Source organism: Panthera tigris, chromosome B3, assembly GCF_018350195.1.
Source record: "Panthera tigris isolate Pti1 chromosome B3, P.tigris_Pti1_mat1.1, whole genome shotgun sequence".
Taxonomy (NCBI): domain Eukaryota; kingdom Metazoa; phylum Chordata; class Mammalia; order Carnivora; family Felidae; genus Panthera; species Panthera tigris.
This window is the reverse complement of record NC_056665.1, coordinates 44,286,381-44,303,003: the sequence shown is the minus strand read 5'-3', so window position 1 is coordinate 44,303,003 and position 16,623 is coordinate 44,286,381. Positions and strand designations below refer to the sequence as shown.

The following is a 16,623-nucleotide window of genomic DNA, read 5'->3' as shown; positions in this document are numbered from 1 at the left end:
ATTCTCCTTAAATCAAAACTTAAGATTTTTTAATTTGACAAATGATCATGTATGTTTAGATAGTTGAAATAGAACTGGTCCAACTCCACTTTTGAGAGCGTTACTTGATACAGCAAATCACAAACCTGCAACAGGTATTACTTGAATACACACTGGAATTTCCCACTGTTCCCTGTAGTTTGGTCCATGATTATTTAATAAGGTAAATAATGATTGACTAGTTAGAGCTATCTGAGGGTGGTATCTTGAAACAAGCTTCTCTGCATTTGGATCTTTACTAATATCCTGAAAAACAAAATACAACTTGTTACTTGATTATATTTATTGGAAATTTCTTTGAGGAAGTACCAAAAAGAAGGGAGACATTCCACTAGGGGACTTTAGAACAGTAAGATGGTTATGTACTTTATGAGATACAGAAGATTACTTAGGAAAATTCAAAAACACTTTTCTACTTACGTAATGCATAGCTGCAGCTGTTTTTTCTGGTGTTTCAGTGGTAGATATGTTATCTTTTGAGAGCTGTAACTTTGCAGGCATTGAGGGAAATACCGTTTTCACGTATTTTACACTGCCCTAAGTAAGAAAAAAGGGAATGTCTTATTCCAAATATCTTACGTATTTTTCCCCTAAGACAAGTATTCTTTTCAGCATATGAAAAACCCTCAACTTAAAATACTTCACTCTACTTTAGGACCTTCTCAAAGTCAAGACTTCCATGATTTTGCTGGAAAACCTGCATACATGGGTTTTTCTTTTCAAAGAAGGTCCAAGACCAGGGTGCCATGTAATCTTCCTTACCACTTTAAATTCTAACCTCTCATTTAATGAGGTACAAATATAACAGAAACTCTAAAATATCCCCTTTACCCATACTTACTTCCAATGATTGTGAATAAAAACCTTTAAAAGAAAAAAGGTTACCTTCTTTGCATTTAGGAACATTACAAAAGGTGGGAATGAAAAGAAAATCAAGAAATAAAGTTGGTAGTGACATTTTAAAAAATATCAAGGACTGTTATCCACAAAATAAAGAAGACCCATTTGTATTGCATATTTTAAAAGTTCTATCTCATTATTGTTCAAAATTTAAACATAAATATTGTCTGCGAAATACAGATGATGTTTCAGACAAAAATAAGTTTAAACTTTCATTGGTAAACCTTACCAATGCGAGAAGAGTTTTTTCTAGCTTTAATCCCATCTCTATTCTGAATGGGAAGAATCCCATTAAGCTGGTGACTTCATGGAGAGTATAGAACTCTGGATAGTTTTTCACTTGTTCAATGCAAGCTTTTAAAATTTTCTAGGGAATAGAAATTAAGAGACAATCATTTGTATCATACATCTGCAATAATAAAACAAAAATAACTTAGTTACATGTGACTATATAATTGTTCATTGAAATATTAAATTCATCTCATTAATCAAACTTCCAATAATCAAAGCATAATGTATATTCCTTTAATCTCTTATTTTTCATTATTCTTTTTAACCTAATTTCTTAAAAGTTGATATTTAAAAATATTAAAATTAGCAACTGTATTAAAATTTAAAAATAGAAAAGATGCATCATATTTTCTGTGCTATTTAAGAAACTGTCAAGGAAATAGAGTCACATGAAAACTTCACACTTTCCTGCAATAAAAGCAGTTATATGACTAATGAGAAATAAATAAGTTTAATACACTAATGATTCCCAAGCACAATAAATTAACAAAGTAGTTATCTCACAGACCACTATAATCTACAATCTAAACAAATAAATAACAGGGGTTTCTGGGTGGCTCACTCAGTTAAGCATTTGACTCTTGATCTCAGGCTCAGGTCATGATCTCAGTTTGTGGGTTTGAGCCCCGCATCAGGCTCTGCACTGCGAGGACAGACCTGCTGAGGATTCTGTCTCTCCTTCTCTCTGCCCCTCCCTACCACTCTCTGTCTCTCAAAATAAATAAACTTTAAGAACTAAGTAAATAACAAAAGTTACAAATGATGGAGTATTTAGTATTTTCTTCTCTCCAAACTTTTCAAAATACTAATAACTTAGCAGGAAATATGATCAACAAGGAAATAAAATTCACAGCTTTACTCAAGCAGAATGTATGACAATTGTGATAACATGTAAATAACTCAAACATGCACAGCACTTTCGCGTGGGAGTGGGGTTATAATTTAAAAAACATAGGTACACAGGGGTGCCTGGGTGTCTAAATTGATTAAGGGTCCAACTGCAGCTCAGATCATGATCTCATGGTTTGTGAGCTTGAGCCCTACATTGGGCTGTCTACTATCAGCACAGAGCCCGCTTTAGATCCTCTGTCCCCCCTCTCTCTCTGCCCCTCCCCTGCTCTTATTTATACATGCGCTCACTTTCTCACAAAATAAGTATTTTTTAAAAAACCCACAAAACACATGTATATCATCTTCTAAGAAACTTAGTTTTTTTCTCCTGTTAATCTAATCTGAACCTTTTAGAATATATTTTACATCATAAGAGTAATTAGCAATAAGCATATCTTTGTAATATCTTTATATCCTCTTTCACTTCAGACATTTATGAAATTTGTCAAGTTACAAATCAATAACTTTACTCCAGTCTATCTTTTCATCTAGTTTCATATCCCCTTCTCCTCTTATTTAATTCTTACTGCCCCATCTTTCACATTTTCTCCCTCAATCCATGCTTTTCAATGCTGACTTTGATATTTTATTCAGGATATACTTGCAACTAAGGTAGATGTGGGTTAATATGGAAAAATTCTGTTTGTTTTTAAAATCCTAGTCAACTGCAGAGTGAAATTTGCATAAAATCTTTGTTCCTTATTTATATTAGTTAACTTCCACCCCTAACATTCCCATCTTATGGCAGTCATTATAAGAAGTTGAACATACGTACAAAGGTAAGCAATATATAAGAACTGTATGACACAGAAACTATTCTACTTGGATATTCACTGGCACATCTTTCTTGGTAAAACTCTACTGGATGTTTCACAGGGTTTTACTGAATTCACTAATTAGGGAGAGAGAGAGTCACAGAAAATCTAACACAGTTTTACTCCTATAACGAGATAGATTACTATATATTATTGTTGCTGTTGTTATTATTATCTGAGAGAGAGGGATAGAGAGGACAAGCTGGAGAGAAGGACAGAGAAAGAAAATCTTAACCAGGCTCCAGGCTCAGCAGAGCCTGACATGGGGCTCAATCCCACCCTGGGATCATGACCTGAACTGAAATCAAGAGTTGGGACAATTAACCTACTGAGCTACCCAGGCACCCCCCTTTTTTTTTAAGCGTTTTGTTTTTTTAGTAATCTCTACACCCAATGTGGGACTCGAACTCACAATCCCGAGATCAAGAATCACATGCTCTTCCAAATGAGCCAGTTGAGGTGCCCCCATTACTATATATTATTAAAGGTATTTCATAACTGGTAGGTACTAAGCAACTAAAGAATCATTATTTGATACATTTAAGATGCTTTAGTAATTTATTTGTCTTTGAAAAACAGCTATGAGGTTAAGAGATTCAGGCTATTTCCCATCACCTAACCTCTGAATGTTATTTAACACTCTAAATATCTTGAAAACTAAATACACCAAAAGCATATACATGTACACAATACAGATTTATCATTACAAAGAAAGGTGAAAATGATTCAGCTCCCTAATTTTATTTTGGGCCAGAAAGGAAAAACATAGTATCATACATGTTTGAAACTTAAAAATTTAAAGGACACTACTTCTGGCAGTATGGTAGGGTCGGTACTTTGAAGAGGACTTCTACCCAAATCCCACTAGATACGAGATAAATCACAGCCAACAATTTTTATGCATTATTGGACTTGGTACAAAGCAAAAAGAATCTCAAGGACCCTAAGTAAATAAATAACCCCCAAACACCTAGAGCGAAAAGAAACAGGAGCAGTGAGCAGTAAGAAAACCCATGAAAACTGAGGTGGCTTGAGGGCAAATGCCTCCACCTGTGGCAAGATCCGGTGAGGTGAGGAGCTGAACACGTGATTCTTTCACTTACGCCTTACAAAACAGAGATTTGAACAGATATTTGTACATCCGTGTCCACAGGAGCATTATTCACAACTGTGAAAAGGCACAAGTAACCAAAGTGCCCATCAATGGATGAATGGATAAAAAAAAATGTCCAAATACTTACAATGGAATATGTATTCAGCCTTAAAAGAGAAGATTTAGAAACATGCCATAACATGGATGAATCCTAGTTGAGAGTTATTGTTTAATGGATGCGATAAAATAAGAACTCCTATTGGGTCTTTGTCTTGGTTCCTGACACAGGGCACCTAAAACCTTGGAATTTCCTGAGTGATAAGAAGGAAGGTCTTTTGTATGCTACAGAGATGACTCATGGCTCCTAGATAACTTCAGGGTGGGGGACGTTTGCCAGGAAATTCCAAGGCCCATTACAGGGCTACAGGTTGACCTACTCACCAACAACGCATAGTTTATTCAATCATGCCTAGGAAACAAAGCCTCCATAAAAACCCCTAAACAATGGGGTTCAGAGAGCTCCAAGGTTGGTGAACACATGGTGGTACTGGGAGGGTGGTGTGCATAGAGAGGGCATAGAAGCTCTATGCCTCTTCTTACATTTCTTGCCAAATGCATCTCTCTCCTCCATTTACAATAAACTAGAAATAGTAAGTAAAGTGCTTACCTGAGTTCTAGAACAAATTATTGAACTAGAGAAAAGGGTCATCGAAACCCTAGGCCTACTGTCCTGAGGTGGAATACTGGTTGATGTGGGGGAAAAAAACCCACATAGTTGGTATCAGAAGTGTTGTTAGAGCAGTAACAGTTCAGAGATAGGTATAAAGTCTCAATTTTGCAAGATGAAAAGAATTCTGGAGATAGGCTATATAACAATATGAATGTACTTAATATTACTGAACTGCACACTTAAGATAGTAAATTTTGTGTTGTATTTTACCACAACTAAAAATAAAATTTAAAAAGGGGAAGGAAATTCTGACACATTCTACAACATGGCTGAACCTTGAAGAAGACATCATTCTAAGTAAAATAAGCCAATCACAAAAGGACAAATACTCTACTTATGTGAGGTACCTAGAAAAGTCAAATATCAAATTCATACAGCTAGAAAGTAGAATGGTGGTTGCCAGGGACTGGGGAAAAGAGGGAACAATGAATTATTTAGTGGGTACAGAGTTTCAGCTTGGGAAAATGAAAAAGTTCTAGAGATGGGTGGTAGAATTACATTCACAAAAGTATATAAAAGTATTTCATGCCATTCAACTGTCCTTAAAAATGATTAAAATAGGGGCACCTGGGTGGCTCGTGGTTAAGCATCTGACTCTTGATTTTGGCTCAGGTCATGATCTCATTGTTCCTGAGTTTGAGCCCTGCATTGGGCCCCTGCTTGGGATTTCTCTCTCTCCCCTCTCTCTGCCCCTTTGCCGCTCACACACACTTGACTGTGTGCACAAGCTCCCTCTCAAAATAAATAAATAAACACAAATTAAAAAAAAAAAAGATTAAAATGGTAGCTTTTATGTTATGTATATTTTACCACAGTTAAAAAGTGGAGGCAGGGAGGGAGAGAGAAGGAGGGAGGGTGGGAAGAGGAAGGAGAGAGACAGAAAAATGGAAAACAGACGGAGGTCTGACCTAGGCAATATGGGAATCTCAGGAAGACAGAGTTGAGAAAATGAAAGAAAAGCAATAAATGAAAATGGCTGAGAATTTTTCAGAACTGAAGAAGGAAAGGAATCTACAGATACAAGAAACATAATGAACCAAGCATCATTTAAACACACATACACTGTAATGAAACAGTAAACCACCTAAGAACAGTCAAGACAGAAAAGAGAGATTCCCTAAAAGAAATGACAGATAACACACCTTTCTTTCTTTTTTAATGTTTATTTGGGGAGGGAGGGAGAGAGGAAGAGAGAGAGAATGAGAGAGAGAATGAGAGAGAGAGAGAGAAAGAATCTCAAGCAGGCTCCATGCTGTCAGCACAGAGCCCAACACGGGGTTTGATGTCACAAGCCATGAGAGTATGACCTGAGCTGAAATCAAGAGTTGACACTTAAGTGACTAAGTCACCCAGGTGCCCCCTGATCACACACTTTTCAATAACAGTAACATTCGCCAAAGAATTATTATCTTCAGATAAAGAAACAAAACAGTCAACTTAGAATTATGTATGGAGTAAAACCATCTAATCAGAAAAACAAAAAAAATATTTTCAGATAAACAAACCAAAAGATTGCTTATCACCAAGAGACCTTCATCAAACAAACATCTAGAACACGTAGCATTTGAGGAACAATGAAGAGGATCTCAGAATGTGATTTGAGAAGAGATTGAAAGTCAAAAAAATTATCAAAATTTGTGGATAAAACAAATATTGTCCATATAAAATAATAATGTAGATAGGTTTAAATAAGAGACAGCATTAAACAATATCAGTCAGGAGGGGTGTGATGAAAGTCAAAATGTTCTATGGTTTCTGCAGACATATAGACTGATAAAACTGAATAGAACCAGGAAATTGACCCACACATCAATAGTGACAAGACAATTCAGTGAGGGAAAAAATTCATTGTAAAAATTCAAGTGTAACCATTAAGAGAACAGAAAAACAATGAACAAATTCCAAATTAATAAGGAGGAAAAGAAGGAGAAAAAACATCAATCCCCTCAAAAGAAGTAAAAATAGAACTGTAGAAAAAGACAAAAAGAAATCACAAACAAGTCTGTGTACATCAATTATCATAATGAATGTAAATGACTAACCTTTCCATTTAAAAGGCAAGAGAGGTCAAGAGTTTACTCAAAAAGAAAAGGAAAAAAAAATCTAGCTAAACACTATTTTAAGAGATATTTGTAAAATACACGTTCTACAGATTCAAAAAACCCCATTAAAATCCCACCTAGCTCTTCTTTAGAAATTGACAAGTGGGTTCCAAAATTTACAAGGAAATAAAAAGGACTAAAAAGAGCCAAAAACAATTTTTAAAAAGAACAAAGTTGCAGGACTTACCCAACATGGTTTCAAAACTTACTAGAAGACTAGGTGATGCTGGCATAAAGACAGATATATAGATTAATGAAATAAAATAAAGTCAGGAAAGTAACCCACATATTGGTGGTGACAAGGCAATTCAATGAGGGAAAAAAGAGCTTTTTCAACCAATAGTGCTAGGCAGAGTTTCTCATCGACAGTTTCAACATTTTGGACCAGATACTTCTTTGTGGTGGGCGGGGCATCCTATACACTTAAAGGTATTTAGCAACATTCTTGGCTCTACCCACTAGATGCCACAAGAACTCATTTCTCAGTTGTGACAATCAAAAATGTCTCCGGAAATTACCAAATGTTCTCTGGGAGGCTAAAGCACTCTCAGGTGAGAATCATTATGCTAGAACTAGATATCCATTCAAAAGAAGAATAAACTTTGATCCCAACATCACATCTTACACCAAAAAAAACCTTGAACATTCACACTCAAACTATAAAACCTCTAGGTTAGGGTTTTTCAACACAAGCATTACTGTCATTTTGGGCTGGATAATTCTTTGTTGTGGAGATGTCATGTGCATTGCAGTATGCTTAGCAGCATCCCTGACCTTTAGCCAGTAGATACTGGTAGCATTCTGCCAGTTGTGACAACCAAAAATGTCTTCTGACATCGCGAAAGTCCATAGGGGTAAAGAAGTAAACAAGATCCCACGTGAGAACTACTTGGGGTCGGCAAAGATTTCTATGCTAGAATACATAAAAGCACCAACCATAAAACATTTTGAAAAATAAGACTTCATTAAAATTAAAATTCTGTTCTTTGAGAGACATTGTTAAAACATGAAAAAACACGTCACAAACTGGGAGAAAACCACAAATATAATAGACCTGTATTCAGAATATATAAAGAACTTTCAAGACTCAATAAAAATAAAAACCAATAAAATCAGCTAAAGATTTTAAAACATCATTGCTCATTAAGGAAACTAAAACCACACTGAGGCACCCAAGAAGTTGTTAAAATGTAAAAAGATTACCAATACTAAGTATTAGCAAAAGTACAGAGCAACTGGAACTTATTTTTAAGAGAAAAAGAGCACGGGTGGGGGGGGAGGGACGGGGGGGGAGAGAGAGAGAGAGAGAGAGAGAGAGAGAGAATCTTAAGCAGGCTCCATGCTCAGAGCAGAGCACTACTTAGGGCTCAATCCCACGACTCTGGAATCATAAACTGAGCCAAAAGCAAGAGTTGGGATACTCAACCGACTGAGCCATCCAGGCGCCCCAAGGGAACTCTTGCACACTGTTGTGAGTGTAAAATGGTACATCCATTATGAAAAAGGTTGGCAGTTTCTAATAAAATTTAACTATACATGCCATATGATCTGGAAAATCTACCCCTAGTTCTTTAACCCTCCCAAAATGAAAAAAATGTTCCTAAAAAACCTTGTATAAGAATGTTCACAGTAGCTTTATTTATAATTGCCCCAAACTGGAAATAATACAGATGCTCATCAACAGATGAACTGATAAACCAATTTTGGCATAATCATACAATAAAACAAAAAGGAATAAAAATGAACACATTATACATATTTGTGTCATTGTGGATGAGTCTCAAAAAATGCTGAATGAAAGAAGTCAGACACAAGAATACACTGTGTGCAATTCAGTTTTTATGAAACTCAAAAAAACCCAAATCTAATCCATGGTGACAGAAAGCATACTGGTGGTTTCCAGGGCCATGGATAGAAAAGAGGCAAAGAGATCTTTTTAGTGTGATGGAAATATACCGTACTATGATTGTGGTCATGATCATACAGGTGTATACATTTGTGAAAACTTAGTGACATGCACTTAAAATGGATCCTTATTATATGTAAATTATGCCTCAATAACATTGATTTTAAAAAAAGAGCTTATTTAGTATGTAATGACTATATGCTCTAACAACATAGAAACAGTACAATCTTTTTTTTTAAAAAGTAAGGGAAAATAGGGAGATCGTATAAAAAAAATTTTGTACAGTACAAGCCTCATAGATTTTACCAGAATGACTCAAAAAGACTCAAAAGCCACGGGGCACCTGGGTGGCTCAGTCAATTAAGCCTCCTACTTCAGCTCAGGTCATGATCTCTTGGTCCGTGAGTTCTAGCTGCACATTGGGCTCTGTGCTGACAGCTCAGAGCCTCAAACCTGCTTCGGATTCTGTGTCTCCCTCTCCCTGTCCCTCCCCCACTCATACTCTGTCTCTGTCTCTCAAAAATTAATAAATGTTAAAAAAGACTTAAAAAAGACTCAAAAGCCAGTATAAAGAGCTGTCACTGGCTGAAGTTGGTCTTGTATGAGCTTCAAAAAGAGTAACTGCAGTGGACTAAAACCCATCAAACATGTTTAATTCTATGATTTAATAATAATATTTTTAAAAAAGAAAACACCGATCAACTTTGGAGAATAAGAAGGAATCAATTTTTTTGAAACTCGCACATAAGGGTAAAAGAATCTAGCATTTTTTCCGCTACATGAATTGGGGAACCAAATACATAAGGGAAAACATATCTTAATAAAATTATTCCAACTAATAAATACGAATAAATGATGCAACTAGAATCCTACAATCTTGCAAACCCCAGTGAATGAATAGATCTAGGCACTGAGCATGAAGAGCTGCAAACACCACAAAAAAGAAACAACCAGACATTATGTCCCACCTGATTAAAGAATAAAAAATCTATGTGTTAAATCCCTTTGGCCAAGACTAATTCTGTTCAAGCTTCCAGATCCCAGTGATAATTTGTAAGAAATACAGAGAAAAGAGAACATGTTGAATGAACATCACTGCTAATAAGCAATCAAAATCTAGACTGTGGGAAAACTTTAGAGGTCAAATGACCCAAGTTCTTGAAAAGAGAAAGTTTAAGGAAAAGAAAGGAATTGAGGAGGAACTTGTAGATTAAAAGAGTGCTTTTTATCAAATAGAAGAAAAAGGGTCCAACATATACAACCCATTAAAAGTTTTGTATTTTGAATATACAAAGAACTCCCACATATCAGTAACAAAAAGAAAATCTACTAGAATAAATAGCACAAACTTGAACAGCTGATTCATACAAAATGACCAATTAGTATATGAAAAGATGAAGTCTTATTTTATATATATATATATATATATATATCCTCTAGATTGTTTAAAAGTGAAATGACCTTAAGTGTCAATTTGAGGATATAGAGCAACAAAACTGTCAAAACTGCTGGGTAGACTGTAAATTGGTATAATCCTTTGGAAAACAGGTTAATATTATTTACTAAAGTTGAAATATGCATACTTATGACCCAACAATTTCATTCCTGGGTATACACCCAGTAGAAATGTGCACATGTGCACCAAGAGACATGTATGAGAATTGTCACAGAAGCACTATTTAGAATAGCTCCAAATAGGAAATGACTCAAATTGTGATCAATAGAATACATTGTAGTTTATTCATACAATTAACAATGCACAGAAATGAAAATTAATGAACTGTAACTACACACATACATGCATCTCACAAACCTAATGAGTAGAGGAAGGAAGAATTCTGTTCACTTAAAACTCAAAAAAAAAAGGCAAAAGTGAGCTTAAAGAAGTACCAAAATAAAGGGTATGGAAATTATCAATACCAAACTTGTATCACTGATAACTTCTCAAGGAGGAAGAATGTTATCAGGAGGGATACATAGGGAGCTTGTGGGTTACTGGAAATGTTTTATTTCCTAACTTGGAAGAGAGTTACATAGGTGTTCACTATATAATTATTTGTTAAGCTGTTTATATTTGGTCTATATACTTTTCCTTAAGTATACTGCATTTCATAATATAAAATTAAAATTTTTAAACTGTAAAAAATCAGGAAAATATCAGTGAGCCTTTAGGGTGGAGATATAAAATGTAAACTAGACAAAATATGTTGCCAAGTCAATCTGACTAAAAAATAAGACTTAACGCCGATTGTTAGCTATCAAATAATGTACTTTGTCAACAAACCATTTTTATATTCATGTAGTTAAATTCAGCACTTGAGAACTGTGTGTCAGGCATTATTCTATTAATTGGGAACACAGCAGTGCACAAAAAAGTACTTACATACAAGTTGTGGAGAAAGACAATAAAAAAGAATCAACAGGTAAAGGGAACCCTGAAAGCGATGTTATGTTTTTAGGGTAATTAGGGATATCCCCACTGATACTTGGCATCTGAACAGAGAGAGACTGTAAATCAAGACACTATTCCATGCACTTCTCTGGGAAAAAGCTGCCAGAAAGATGGGAAGAGCCAAAAGCCTTAAGGCAGGACCATGCTTGGAGTATTCAAGTAACACAAAGGCCAGTAGGTTGGAATAGAACAACTGGGAGGGAGGTATGTAGGAGATGAAGCAGGCTGGTGGGGGGGTGGGGGGGGGATTGAGAGGGTGTGACCACAAAGGGCATCGCAGAACTCTGTAAAGACCTCTTTCTGAGTGAAGTGAGAAACGATTTTAAACCAGTGACATGAGGGGATGTGACTTAGGTTTTAAAACCGTCATTCTGGTCCTTTCAAAGGCACTATTAAAATAGGAAAAGCTACAATTCCTTTTCTATATGGAAAAATATGATACTTGGTTTGAGTATATCACATATAGGTTCGGAGAAAATAAACACGTAATGCTTCCTTTTATTTAGAAGAATCATTCTTTTAGTTGATATTAATAGCAAAATTTCACCTTAAAAAGTGTTCAAAAAATGGTGATACTAAAATCCTCTGCTGTCCCCCAATTTACAGTGACCAGTTTTTTTTTTTTTAATTATGGTAAAATACACAGAAAACTTACCATTTTAAACCATTTTTTACATTTAAGAGTTCAATAGTGTTAAGGGTATTACAATGTTGTGTATAATGACTAATTTTAAAGACTTTAAAAAAATTCAGACCAGTGTTGATGTTTTTAGATAAACTCCAGTACAATAATACATATTATTAATAAAAAAAAGTATGAATATACTACAGTATATGATTTTGAGATGCTAGTATTTCCATTATTAAAATATGTGATGAATAAAAGAGCTATTACACACAATTTGTTCTCTAAATTGGTGATATTTCCATATGATTTTGGCAGGATCATCACACATTTTAAAATGCTGTTATTGCTTATTTCTCGGCAGTTTAAATAAATGTGATTTATTTTATTTTATTTTTTTTTACCTCTGTGAAGAGACGAGCATCATCAGAAAGCATATTATAATCCTGTGCACATTTCTTTGCAGAATTCTGCAAAAACTTTAGGAATTCAGTAACTTCTTCATTCACATGTTTTTTCATATCCTGATTTTTAAAAAAGTAGACACGTCTTGGAATAAGAAGCTTAATTAAAAACAATCACCTCTCAATCACTGCTCTAATAATCTGGATTTAAAGACTAATTAAAGTATCACATCCAAAGCAGAAATCAGAAAAATAGTAAGAATTATTATATAATAATGGCAAACTTGTTATTAAAAACACTACATTATATACAAATGTTAAAACACTATGTTGAACACTTGCAACTAATACAATATTGCATGTCAACTACACTTCAATTTAAAAAAATTCATAAAAATAAAAAAGCAAATGACTATTGTACTACCTATTTAGGAATCATTAAGCTTTTTCATAAAATGTTCTAAATTAACATAAAAAAAGACAAACATCCAAATGGAAAAATGTGCAAACAACATGAATAGGCAAGTTATAAAAAAAAAAAAAAATAGAAATGGCTTATAAGCACATAGGAAAGACTTACTTTCATTACCAAACACTGTAAATTAATATGAAACAAGGGATCACCATATTTTCCATATCAAATTAGAGGCAAAAAGGTAATGTGCAGCGTTAGTGAAGATACATATTTTTTTAAAGAAAATTTTCATACAATAGTGGTACAAATTGGTTTAAACTTTTTGTAGAACAATTTACTCAGGTATAAATACAGATTGAAGCCTTAAAAACATGTATAGTTTTGATCAGGCAATTATATTTTTAAGAATTTATCTTAAGGAAATAAGTATAAATGTGAACAAAGAGTTTGCAACAAAGATGTTCAGTACAGCATCATTTATATAATTGAAAACTTAAAACTAAAGAAATTAAAAACTTAAAATTGTTTGTGAGCATTATAAAATTGTATCGCTAGTACTTAGGATGAACTGGAGTGAAATATGCTCAGAACCAAAGGAAAATGCCTATTATAAAAGAACCAACAAAAGAATGAAAGCACCAATGCTCTGTCAATTAAACTCTTTAAATTTCCATTTTTGTTAATAGGATTGTACCTAAAAACATAAAAGCAAAGTTAAAATATTTTTTACTGAAGCTGAAGAATAGCATACATACCAAATACTGCAAGTAGTCATTTTTATTTATTCCAACAGCTTTGGAATTTGCAGGAATTTTTGCGTATTTAACCAACAAGTCCACATAACTCCTCTGCTCTCTCTGTGAGAAACGAGAGAAACGAGGATAAGGAACTCTTGGTTTTGGAAGAAGAACCATTCCAACTGTGGTTTTAACTTTTTCCTTTGCTTGAGTTGCTGAACTAACTGCCGGCTCATTTTCTACAGAACTTGCTGAGGCATTCAAATTTTCTCCTATACGTCTGGAAAAAAAAATACAATTTACAAATATGTGCTTTTCACATGAAGATTACTATCATGGAACTTCATGATTCTCAATCACCAGGGAGAATATAGCGTGATTAACATAGTAAATTCCAGATTATTATCTAACTCTGCCACCTGCATTTTGATGTTTAGCCATTTGGTGTAAATTAAGTATTCTGCAGGATACGATCACATTACAAGTTTACCTTCAATTATCTGATGGAGAGGGAGAGGCAAACTCCTTAGATAAGTTATTCGATTTGGAACTATTTTCCCTTTACTCAAGAGGGGTAATTGCTCTTTCCAATCAATTATATATGCAGATATTCCATGTTTACGTTTTATTACAATAGAAGTTGTTTTTATTTTTTTTATTATTTTTTTTAATTTTAGTTTTTGAGAGAGAGTGTGAGCAAGGGACAGGGGGAGAGGGAGAGAGACAGAATTTTAAGCAGGCTCCCTGTTCAGCACGGAGCCCAACTCAGGGCTTGACTGCAAGACTGTGAGATCATGACCTGAACTGAAACCAGGAGCTGGATGTTCAACCCACTGAGCCACCCAGGCACCCCAACGATGCGAGTTGTTTTTAAAAGCTTAAATTCTTCAGTAAGTGACATCCATTAATATAAACAAAAGCCACTAAAAGCAGGATACGATGAAGTCACAAGTTCACAAATTAATTGATATTCTAAATTTTCTAGTTTCCTTTGCTTTAATTATCTCAAGATTTAAAAAGAAAATTCCAACACTGTGTGCCATATTTTATGGAAGCAACAGTGGTTTTAGAAAAGCTGTACAATTCTCTATCACTAGTACATGGCTGAATCCATGGAAATGTCTTTATGCCTTGAATGAATGCAAAAGAGAAAATGTGGTATTACCTATGATGAAATGCACTAAACGAGAAAGTGGTAACTACAGAACCTGTTATCATATCTATGAAACGATACCTGCAATTTCTAAAAAACCACCTTTCTGCCCCAGTGAGGTATATGAACATGAAGTTCTTATCTTATTCATAATCTGTCTCTATTCCTAGTATTCAAATGTAGTAACGTACATTTAAAAAAATATATTTATTTATTTACTTTGAGGGAGGTAGGGAGGAGAGAGAGAATCCCAGGCAGGCTTGGCGCCGTGAGCATGGAGCCTAATGCTAGGCTCAATGCCACAAACGATGTGATCATGACCTAAGTAAGCTGTGATCAAGAGTTGGACGCTTAAATCAATGAGCCACCCAAGTGCCCTAGCAATCTACACTTTTAATAAGAGAGTTTTAAAGTACACAAATACACACACATACAACTACACTTCCTTAGCTTCTATAATTCTATTTTCCATAGCAGTTAACTGTTCACCGTGATCTGGTTCCAAATTAAATAACAACAATAACACAAGAGGAAGGGAAACTAATGAGAAGGATGGCTGTCTATTGATTCATTCTTCATCTCCCCATTCATTAATATTTACTGAGTGACTATCATGTGCCAGGCTAACGCTGGACACTGGGGCACAATACAGTCTCTATTCTCTAAAACTTTGCAATCAAATGGATATGTACATTAATACAATGTAACTATGGAGATCTGAGATTTCCAAACTGGGTACATACTGAATAGGTGATAGAGAAGAATCCTAAGGATAATGGGATAAGGGATTAAGAGGGAGAAAGGGGAGACACAAGAAATATTCAGAGCTGTGGCTTGCAATCATGACAGTATTAATTTCTTCGGGAAATTTTAGAAGTCTGTGGCTACATCCGGGTTGTCACAAAAGAAAGCATGTAGAGAGAGATTAAGGAACACTAGATGCCTGTAATGTAACATACGAGAGTGTACTACACAACTTTCAAAGGTCCCTTTAGGCTTTCTCTGATCATATACAAACAAACCTGATCTGTTATTACTTATCCTACCAATACATTTTATTCTCTTTTATTTTTATGATTCTTCTATGGCACAGTTTATATTAACCTCTTTTCAATCTAACCTTGTTCATTTTAGCTGGTGCATCTGACTACTGCATTATATTTTCTAGTGCAGTAGTATCTATGCATTTACATATTAAAATATATAATATGTATTCTTTTCTTTGATTTCACTTTTATATATCTGGGACGTTACTTTTAAATATAATGTCGGAGGCTAATTCCATTTCAGGCTAGTAAAGGAGGTATCTCATCTCTTATAAATATTTGTTATGAAAAGTGGGACGGTGTTGGCCTGATAAAGCTGAGAATTATCAATCTAGATCTGTATCTGGATAAAAGGTGAGCCCCATCTAAAACCACTGCTAATTTGTTTTAAATCAGCTTTATAATACTAAAGCAAATACAGTAAAAATGCAAAGATTCTCAGAAAAAAACAAAATAAAGCAAAATAGTCAAGAGTACTCTTCTAGAGCTAAAGATGGAAAACTACTCAAAAGAGCTGGTTAGTGGATGGGAAAAGAATTTTGGAAATTAAAATACAGATGCTTAGACTGGCTCTGAAAATAATACAGGTGAAAGAAGACATACTTAGCTACTAAAGTTTCTCCAATAACTGTATAAAAATAAGCATATTTTAGGTTAACAAAATGAATATTAACTGCTGATCTTGGGAGAAATGTATTACAGCAAATTGATTTCTCACTAGAAAATGTCTTGAGAGCTATTCAAACCTAACGGTATTGTGTCCGCAACTCTTAACAATACTGCTTCACAGCTGTCTCTCTGAATATGAGAACATGTCTGTCCTTGTGGCACAAACTGGCAAATTTAATTAAGCTGCTGCAGCAACAAGATGCTGACTCAGATATGCCAGAGTAGGAATGTCAAGAAATTCTAGCAGTTTAAATTGGCTACATTCAGCAAAGAATGAAATGGCAGCACATCAAGATCATTTCCGTGTGCAGTGCTGTCAAAATCTTCATCAGGGCGCAGGCCAAAAGCATCTGAC

The 16,623-nt window shown here is 34.7% G+C and overlaps 1 protein-coding gene across 5 annotated transcripts in view; it reads right to left on the bottom strand.

The window, feature by feature from the left end:
* The window catches only part of ICE2 (interactor of little elongation complex ELL subunit 2), a 64,684-nt gene that overhangs the window by 41,909 nt on the left and 6,152 nt on the right, over positions 1-16,623 (bottom strand). For 4 of the 5 annotated variants that reach the window (XM_042988732.1, XM_042988731.1, XM_042988733.1 and 1 more), the window contains exons 5-9: positions 13,419-13,680; positions 12,249-12,368; positions 1,169-1,306; positions 460-576; positions 126-285 (exon numbers count right to left, since the gene is read on the bottom strand). In XM_042988732.1, coding sequence (XP_042844666.1) covers positions 126-285; positions 460-576; positions 1,169-1,306; positions 12,249-12,368; positions 13,419-13,680 — 797 coding nt within the window. The remainder of the gene's footprint in view (positions 1-125; positions 286-459; positions 577-1,168; positions 1,307-12,248; positions 12,369-13,418; positions 13,681-16,623) is intronic. The other variant, XM_007084476.3, reaches the window with a different exon arrangement.